Source organism: Halyomorpha halys, unplaced genomic scaffold (genome assembly GCF_000696795.3).
Source record: "Halyomorpha halys isolate HHAL.00 unplaced genomic scaffold, Hhal_1.1 Scaffold410.1, whole genome shotgun sequence".
Classification (NCBI taxonomy): Eukaryota; Metazoa; Arthropoda; class Insecta; order Hemiptera; family Pentatomidae; genus Halyomorpha; species Halyomorpha halys.
The window spans coordinates 607,721-618,581 of record NW_027111460.1 but is presented as its reverse complement, the minus strand read 5'-3'; the positions used below and the strand labels follow the sequence as shown (position 1 = coordinate 618,581).

The 10,861-nt window shown below is 29.0% G+C and overlaps 1 protein-coding gene across 1 annotated transcript in view; it reads left to right on the top strand.

Annotated features, from left to right (window-relative positions):
* Window positions 1–10,861, top strand: part of LOC106682382 (uncharacterized) — a 15,927-nt gene that overhangs the window by 1,401 nt on the left and 3,665 nt on the right. Inside the window, exons 2-4 of the mRNA XM_014423196.2 lie at window positions 1,117–1,374; window positions 7,450–7,572; window positions 7,650–7,885. Of these exons, the coding sequence (XP_014278682.1) occupies window positions 1,117–1,374; window positions 7,450–7,572; window positions 7,650–7,885 (617 nt within the window). The remainder of the gene's footprint in view (window positions 1–1,116; window positions 1,375–7,449; window positions 7,573–7,649; window positions 7,886–10,861) is intronic.

Sequence of the window (10,861 nt, the reverse complement as noted above, 5' to 3'; positions counted from 1 at the left end):
ATAATAACAATAATTTTTCAATTATTGATACATAAATATTTTGAAAAATCAAACGAGCCTTAACCCTAACGAGGGAGATATAGCCTTGAGCACTTTGTTAATATTGTGAAATAAAATTCTATATATTTCTAGTATTTCATTTGTTTTGGTTATTCCTTTGGTTACCTTCTGTTAACCCTTTGATGTTGTTATTGCCGCTTATTTATGTTATTCCATATTTTACCTCCCCACCTATACTCAATTCAGTTTTGCTCTGGCCTCTTCGCAACGGTAAGAATTGGCATTTCTCTCGCCAGTACACTCCTAATTTGACATTTTTTTTTCTCATTTGAGCATTTTACTCACGTGGACACCTCCTGCGTTTCTTATTTTGAATCAAGAGCCGAAGAAAGATCGTAAATCTTTCACGAAATCTGAATTCTTCTTCCACTTATCGAAGACATGTAATTTACCATTTCAACTTCAAATTGAATTGAAAGTAATCTTGAAGATTTTCCTCATCATCACACCCAATTATAGAAAAAAAAATAGTGCGATTCGTTTACCATGAGCTAAATGTTCACGAGATACCTCTTAAAAAACTCTAGAGAAAAAAGGGAGTTATTTCACCCCTATCAACGTATAATTACTACTCAAAATTGATGAGTTCGCCTTGTATATTTAGGGGGAATACAAAATGACAGTTGTTACAAAATGTTAAAAAAAAATATAATTTTTCATTCGTAGTTCAATATCTTTAAAACTAGAAAAAATCTAAAATATCATAATTTAAAGTTGAGTAAATTTGATAAAATCTAAGTCCTATTTATGATCACTAGTTCACAAGATATAGCATTTTAAAAAGAATCACTTCATAAAATATTCACTGAAAAATCAGCAGTTAGTGAATTTATTTTGAGAAATCTATATCTACTTAAGTTCTTCGTACGACGAGGCTTAACTTGTAAGTATTTTAATATAATTCAAACAAATAATTTACATTAAAAAACATGCGTAATCAGAAATAGAAACGAGATGTGACATTATTTGGGTTACATATATTATAACATAATTTAATAGTTAAAATATTTAACTACTTCCCTAATCTAAATTATAATTATTAACCATTATTTTAAGATGGAAAAGGAAATTTTGGAGTGTGTTTTGAAGAGGAACTGGAAGGATTCAACACCAGTAAAGGTGGTAAGCATGGAGGTAGTTCCTGCTGTTGCAAATGATGTGAACTTCCTGTCCACAGTCAAAAGGTACAATCTCAAAGTAATCCTTGGAAATGGCAGGACTGCTAAGAAAAGTTTTTTTGTAAAAACTTCATCTGGAGAAGGAACTGTTTCAAACTTCACCGAGAAACTTAGCACATTCAAGACTGAAGTTAAAGTTTGTAGCTATTTTTTTTAAATTTGTATATTATAGAATTCATAATCAGATTATAGATGTTGTATCAGAGATCTTAAAAGGACTAAAAGTATCATCAAACTAGTCAGCACCTACGTATTATAGGTTTTAGAACAGAAAAAAAAAAAAAACATACTGAATATGTTGCGCATGTCTGTTTGATGACAGTCGAATCACGTATCTTCACAAACCCAATATTTTGATACATCATTTATATAGCCTTATTATTTTATGAAAAAAAAAGCGAGCAAAAAAATAATAATAATAACACTACGGTGCGGTCAAAAATAAATAAATAACAGTTAAGAGTTAAAAATGATCTATATAAACTAATAACAAACAACATACCCAGACTGGATTATGTACATTTATCAGAGTAAAACGTCATATTTAATAATATAAAAGAAACAAAAACTATATATGCTGGGGTAAAAAACAAAACAAAATAGTTAACACTATTTATTTGCCGACATTTCGTCCCACTTTGAACTTCACATCTGGGCTAAATAGAAACAAAAATAACTACATATTTGTACATTGTAGAATAATGAGATAAAAATAGGTACATTAAAATAGAGTTAAAAATTATGTAAATATAAGTGAAAAGAAAATTATTTACAAATGAACAAAAAGAAGAAACAAAAATAGTTATAAAATAAAATAAACAATAAAAATATTTAAAAACAATTACGTAAACTATTAGGTCATAAAACGAACAGGAGGCGTAATTCATCCCTGTTTAATTTGCATTTTTTTTTTTTAATTTATTATCATTGTCTATTTATGACTATTATAACTGTTTTTATTTCCTGCTCATGTTCATTTATATATAATTTTCTGTTCACTTATATTTACATAATTTTAATCCTAACTTAATTTGCCTATTTGTATCTTATTATCCCTTTTATTATCCCAAAATAATTTTAGTTGTTTTTGGATCTTTTTAGCCCATGATGTGAAGCTCTACAAAGTGGGGCGAAACGTAGGCAAATAAATAGTTTTAACTAATTTTTGTTTTCTTCTGACCGTACCCCGACCATCTTTTTCAAAACTGCAAATATCGTGTGAACGTTTTATAATTTTATAATAATTAATTATATCTTCATTTAACAAAAAAAAAATTAGGAATCATAATATCAAATTTTAAAAAAATCAACATTTTTACTTCAATATTTTAATAATATTAATTCTGTTTATATATCAATCTTCTATCCCGAAAAGGTTAAATTTATATCAGATCATACCAGTGATGATGTGGTGTGTACGAGAAAAAGGAAAGTTCAAAGATAAACAAAAACGATGAGTGATGAATTGGTGGAAGGCTGAGCAAAATGCTAACGTATAGTACAAAAGCCAGGGTCAAAAAAAGGCAGTTATTTCATCCCAATTTTTTATTACTTTAATGAAAACTATGTATAATTACTACTCAAAATTGATGAGTCTGCCAAGATATAGATCGGAGGAATAAAAAATGGTGGCTGTTTCAAAACGAAAAAAAAATTTTAATTCTGAGCTCCATATCTTTAAACTTCCAACAACACTAGAAAACCTAAGAGAACATCATATAAAGTAGAGTAAATTTTCTAAAATATGAGCCCTAATAGAGCTATTTACATTCGATAGATCTCGAGATATAGCTGTTTAAAAAGCAGCATTTCATAAAAATGTACAGAATGTACTAAATAATCAGTAGTTAGTTAATTTATAATTAAAAATCTATATCTCTAAAACCATTCGACGCACAGATGTCTATTAGCACTCAAATTAAAGCTAATTTAATGCGCTTTAAAGTAGTTTATGACGGTTATCTTCGTAGGAATTATAGTTTTCGAGATATTTGCTAAAATAAATTGATTTATAGTTGTTCGGAAAATTGTCATTTGCCAAATTTATATTTATAAGGGAATATCATAAAAACTACTACCTCTACCAAGATAAGTGTCATAAACAACTTTATAGTAAGTTAAATTTCTTTTATTTAGGGTGCTGGCAGACATATGTGCGCCTGATGGGTCTTGAGATATATTTATGCAAACATACGAACAACTAGAAATAAATATTTGTAAATTTATATTGTCGAATATCATAAAAACTACTATTCCTAAAAAGAAAACGTTATGAACTATCTTACAGTAAATTTAACTAGCTTTAATTTGAGTGCTGACAGACATCTATACGTCATATGGTTTCTGAAATAAAGGTTTTTATAAATTAAACATATTGTCTGAACGATTATAAATCATAGCAAATATCATGAAAACTACTATTCCTACGAAGGTAAAGATCAGAAACTACCTTATAGTACATTAAGCCAGCTTTAATTTGAATGCTGATAGACATCTATATGTCAGATAGTTCCTGTCATATAGATTTTCCAAAATAAATTAACTAACTTCTTTCAGTACATTTTTAGGAAATGTTGCTTTTTAAAAAGCTATATCTCGAGAACTATCGAACGTAAATAGTTCTATTAGGGTTCATATTTTAGCAAATTTACTCAACTTTAAATGATGTTCCCTTAGGTTTTCTAATGTTGTTGATAGTTTTTAAGATATAGAGCTCCGAATGAAAAATTAATTATTTTTAACGTTTTTGAAACAGCTACCATTTTTAATTCCCCCTACCTATACTTGGCAGACTCATCAATTTTGACTAGTACTTATACATAGTATATTCATTAAAGTAACCAAAAATTAGGGTGAAATAACTGCCTTTTTTTCTTCCCGGCTCTTATTCTAATAACAGAGGCAGTCTAATATCCAACACTGTAAATCGTGCTTAGTTCTTTTGTTGCAAATAAACAGCCCACTTTATTATTAAACAACCTATTTACTATATATTAACAATATACAATTAATAAATGGATTCCTCTTTGATATAAAACTAATAAAATAACTTTCAATCTTTGATATATAAAAAAATAAATAAATACAAAGGAAAGTAAATTAAATAAATAAGAGGTTTACGTGCGTAAACAGTACCCATCATGATTGGATCTTAAACTGCTTTTTATATATGTAACACAAACCCTTATACTTGTACTATAAGAGCCAAAAGAGGGAAGAAAAAAAGGCAGTTATCTCACCCCAATTTTTGATTACTTTAATGAAAACTATATATAATTACTAGTCAAAATTGATTAGTCTGCCAAGTATAGGTAGGGGTAATCAAAAATAATGGCTGTTCCAAAACCTTAAAAAACATTAATTTTTCATTCGGACCTCTATATCTTAAAAACTAACAACAACACTAGAAAATCTAAGAGAACATTATTTGAAGAAGAGTAAATTTTCTGAAATATTAGCCCTAAAAAAGCTATTTATGTCCAATAGTTCTCGAGATATAGCTTTTTAAAAAGCAAAATTTCTTAAAAACATCATAAACTACTTTATAGCTCATTAAACTAGCTTTAATTTGAGTGCTAATAGACATCTGTAAGTCAAATGGTTTTTAACATATGGATTTTTCAAAATAAATTCACTAACTACTGATCTTTCAGTACCTCCTATACAACATTTTTATGAAATGTTGCTTTTTAAAAGGCTATATCTCGAAAACTATTTAACGTAAATAACTCTATTAGGGCTCATATTTTAGCAAATTTCCTCTTATTTAAATGACGTTCTCTTAGATTTTCTTGTGTTGTTCCTACTTTTTAAGATATAGAGCTCGGAATGAAAATTTTTTTTAGTGACGGTTTTGTTTTGTTTTTTTACTCTGATGAATGTAGATGACCCAGTTTGGGTGCATTGTTTGTTATCAGTTTATATATTATTTATAGATGATTTTTAATTCACTATTTTTGTAAAATAACTATGATAATGTATTTAATTGTATCCTTATATAGTCTCAATCCTTTTTATTACATCAACAGTCCAACGTTTCGGTCATTTCGGCCATCCTCAAGGACAATCTAAATATTTAACAGCTTATTAAATATTCATTTTTAACAATTATAAATGAACAATATTTTATAATAATTTTAACAATAAATTATAACAATTATAGGAAACAAGTAGTAATTTCATATTAAATTACTATTCTTACCAGCCATTTCAAATACAATAGTGTAATTAATAATTATGTTAACAAGGCTATAAGAATAACTGAAAAGAGTAAAAAGTATGATATTTAAAATATTTTTGGATAATTTTTACCCCAAAAAATTAATTTATAAAATTTGGGATATAAACCTTAAAAATTCCAAAGATAGGATGAAAAATAAAATAGCAAATGATAAAACAATTAATAAGAAATATTATGGATTAAATTATATAAAAGGTATCAGAAAATATCCACAGGTCATTTGTAGATTATGATGTTGATGAATACACATTATGTTATAGACCTAACAATAAAATTAAAAATTACTATAGCAATTTAAAGGGCAAATTAAAGTAAAAAGTCAATCGGGATTGATATATAAAATTCCATGTTTAAATTGTCCAGCTATCTATATAGGTGAAACAAAGCAAATGTTGGGGGATAGAATATATTAATACAGAAATGATACAAGAAATAAAGAAAAGGATCCCAATAAAACAGCACTAGTACAGCATGCAGCTGAAAACCAACATAAATTTAATAATTGGAAAAATACATTTTGAGACCAAAATGCAATCTGACTTAAATTAAAAACAAGGCTGTAGAGTGGGGAAGGTTATAAATAGTTTGTTTATATGTTATTGATAGTGTGGATTAATTGAAAATAAAAGTTTTAAAAACTAATGAATTTTTAAAAAAATAGGTAACTAAAGATAAGCTTAAGTAAGCTTATTAATAATAAATATGACTCTCTAATATTGACTTTTTTATAGGGTGTGTTTGGCTTAAAATTAATGACCTCAGCAGAATAGCCTGTAAAACGATTTTTAAAATTTGATTTGAGGTGAGAATTTATATTTGAATGAATGTTATATTATTGGTGATAATGTTGTTGTTATAATTGTTTAAAATTAATATTTAATAAGCTGTTAAATATTTAGATTATCCTTGAGGATGGCCAAACTGACCGAAACGTTGGACTATTAATGTAATAAAAGAGGTTGAGACTATACAAGGATATAATTTGATTTATTTAGTAAATAATTACCAGTCTCAATAAATTGAAAACATTATATTTATGATTTAATTATGTATTTTATAAATTTCAACAAATCGCATCAAATCACCTTTACCCTTCGTCGTAAACCTACTGACTGCCCTACAGTTTCATTTAATGATGTTACTCTTACCCCTGTCGAACAGATCCGCTACCTTGGACTACAATTGGACAAACGATTAACCTGGAATCCTCACACCAGACTGAAAAGACAGGAAACTGCACGTTGATTTCGACTATTACACCACTTACTAGACAAACGGTCTAAACTTCCAACACATTACAAAAGACTGATGTACATGACTGTAATAAGGCCAATCTGGACATATGGAGTTGAGCTTTGGGGCTCCACTAAACCTTCGAATTCCTCTCGAATTCAATCCTTACAATCCAAAATCCTTCGTAAAATCCTCAATGCTCCTTACTTTGTCACATATAAAATCATACATAAAGACCTTAATGTTCCCTATGTAACCGATCTAAGCCGAACCAGATATTACTCCTTCCATTATAAACTCTCTAACCACTCAAACCCCCTTGTTTCTAATCTTGCATCCTCTTCCATTCCTGACAATCCTTCGAGGCGCCTGAAAAGAAGATGGACCAGCTAATGTAAATAGAGTGCTACCAATGGGTAGTTTCTCTGCACGCCTGTAACACTCCAATTTAACTTAGATCAGATTTGCTAAATGTATTATAATGTACAGTTGTAAATAGCAATAAATAAATATTTTAAAAAAAATATGTATTTTACAGGTTAACTCTATTTATAGTGGGGTTGCCCCATAAACATATAAATAAATTATTATTACTATTATAAATTATATCGCTGTACCTGTTTAACAGTATGTCATCTCAAAATAAAGCAATAAGCTATATGGTTCATATATAAGAAAGTAGAAGTGAATATATGTTGATATGGGTAAAAAATCTGTTCTTTTCTTTTTTTATGTCAGATGTATGAAGCGTTACAAGAATTCGAATATATAATGGAAGAATCTCAGGATTCTGATGATGTACTTTGGTGCCAAATGATTTATCACATTCCTTACTCTTGCATTGTAATGGAAGATTTAAAGGTACACCATCTTCTATAGATTGACATTAACAACAATAATGGCCATACAATATGAATTAAATTATTTATTTCTGACAGGCCAAAGGGTTCTATATGATTGAAAGACGAGGTCTTTTTGACTTGGAGCATTCCAAGCTCGCCATCCACGCACTAGGAAGGTACCATGGTATAAGCAAAATACTGGAGGAACGGGGACTTCTGTCTCCGCAAGGCTTTCAACCTTGGTTTATTTTTGATGAAGAAGTGGTCAAAATCGCTTTATGGGCCATTAACGCGATGGTGGAAGGAATAAAAAAAATGTGGGACCCCAGCTGGTGAGTATATGAGTATTGTATATTATGTCAGAAGTTATGAATTTATTTTGATAAATCTATATCTCAAAAACCAGACAAAACAAAGACGTACAGATTCCTATCAGAACTCAAAGTAAATCTAGTTTAATGTGCTATAAAGAAGTTTATGATGTTTATCTTTGTAAGAGTAATAATTGTAATGATATTTGCTAAAATAAATTGATTTATATTTTTTCGGGCAAAATATCATGTACAAAATTCATATTTATATTATAACCGCAAATTTTGATTTAACTTTCGTTATATATTTATCGTTTATGCTTGCCCACGCTCAGCGGAGAAGGGGGTGAGTTGAAATGAAATTTAAAAAATGAACATAATCGAGAAAGGGGAAAAAAAAGACAAAACAATAAAGAATAAATTACACCATAGGTGCCACGTTATTTTTTCTTGGAAATAACGAAAACCCCGTAGCATTATGCCCACAATATAACTAAAATATACCCCTATATAAACAATTGTTGAATTATGACCACTGGCAAATACCTTTACATGTAGATAACAGAAAACCTAGGGGTGTTACCTACCCACCTGTTGAATTATCATAATATTCCATATTCCGTGAACAACAAAAAAACATAAGTAAATTAACAAGTTGAAACCAGAGAAAGAACAGCAAAACTATATGTACAAAAGTTTAATAAGAAGAAGAAATATATGTACACAGAATGAAAAAGGAAAAAAAAAGAATTCTTATCAATTAATAAAACAATTAAAACTTAACTTGTTAACTTGGTTGACTTAACCTTAACTTAAATGTTTAATCTTAATTACTATATTTACATTATAATCCAAAAGAGTATATAAGTGAATATAAAATAAAAACAAAATAAAATTTAGTTCAAACCCCACGAAGTCCTTGGGTGGACTCCTTGCAGAACATAAGGTAGTTCAATATTTCCTTTCCGTCTCACCTTCCCTATACGTTTTAGGATGACACCTGCTACAACTCGCTTATCCAGGACATGCTGAAGAAACGTCACTGCACTATATCTCCACTTCTAGTGTGAATGACCGTCCATTGAAGTATAACACCATAATTTTGAACAAAAACAAAATGATATTGACACATACAATGATATTTCTCATATGGTGCAATTTCGGTTCAAACAGTAAAGACAGAGGGCCTTTAAACTATTACCACTTCACATTGAACAGTCGTAACGTGTTCCAAAATCAAACTGTCGCCTTCACAAAAAACAAAACCCACTCGTCTGAACATATCGCTCGTGTTTTGTTTTTCCCATGACAACCGTAACATCTCTTGTCTACGCAGATATCGCCAGTGTTTTTATTTCACCATGGCAACCGTAACAATATGCCAATATCATAAAAAGTACTACCCCTACGAAGAAATATTTCATAAATTACTTTATAGTAAGTTAAATTACCTTAATTTTAACTGCTGACAGACATCTGTTCGTCTAATGTTCCTGAGATTTATTTTTTCATAAACCAAAAGTTTTGTCTGAACAAATATAATAAATATTTTGTGAATTCATTTGGTAAATTATGAAAACGACTACTCCTACGAAGATAAACAAGCTTTAATTTGAGTGCTGGTAGACATTTGTACAGTTAATGGTTTCTGAGATATATTTTTTCATAAATCAAAAGTTTTGTTGAATATCATGAAAAATACTACTACGAAGATAAACATTATAAACTACTTATAGCACATTATACTGGCTTTCACTAACTACTGATTTTTCAGTGCATTTTTTATGAAATGTTGCCTTTTAAGAAGCTATATCTCGGGAAGTATTGACTGTAAATATCTCTATTTACAGAATGAAAGTATTCTGAATTAAAAAAGGCTGCTTGTCGAATAATTTCAAAATTCGGAACAACGTATTTATGTGAATAATTTTATTCCACTTTAAAATTCGAGAAATCTAAACACCGATCAACTAACCTGCATCCCAAAGAATTACTGAGAAGTGCTGCCACCAATTATTTACCATATTTTAAAGAATTATCAAGATAAGTAAAATAAATGTGTTTAGTTTTTAATATTTAAATTCAATACACATATTTTGTACTTTAATTTATGTTTTCAATAAATATAATTTCTGTAAAAAACTTTTTTAGTACATTTTTTTGCATACCTTTTAAATACTTATTTAATTGCGGCTCACGAGAAATTTCAAATTTTTGAAAAATGGCTCGGCCTTAATTGGCCTTAATTGTTAAGCTTGGCCACCCCTGTACTATAGTCTAGTAGGTAGTTTTGCAGATTTTCGAAACAGCTGCCATTTCAGCAGATAGCATTATCTGACTGGCAAACTCATTTTTTTATCGATAATATAATAAACATTAAAAAAAGTGCTATCAAAGTTTCCATCAGACATCGATATTTTTTGGATGGTGTCGTACTACTACAATTACCATCTGTTAATCATCATTAAATTTGTTGGTAGAATATTAACGGCCTTTATCAAAATATATAAAATGTATGAGAATTAAGCACATTTTATTTTAAATAGTTTTTTTTCCAACTCAATTAATCTATTTTGTTATTACAGAGAAAAGAAATAATAATAAAAAAATAATACAATAGTTCATTGTTATTATTTGACAAAAAAAAAACAGGAAATGAGAAAACAAATAAACATAAATTAAAACAATGGCAAATTTTATTTTTAACTTACTTCTTATGAATCTCTAATTAACAGAGCTCATTGTGGCCTCCGAGAGAACTACTGATAAATATTATGGTCCTTTTATTTCAACGTTTGTCTTATTTTGCTTATAAATTCTCTGTTCTGATTTATGAGTATGTATGCCATTAAGAAATATATGGCCGAGCGGGTTAAGGCATTTTAATCTAAAACCGCATTGTGGTCTTCGAGGACGTCCATTAGCCGCCGGAGGTAGGTAGGGCCATGGCCGGAAAGAAATATAGGTCCTCGTACGCTTGGAGACCCCATATTATAT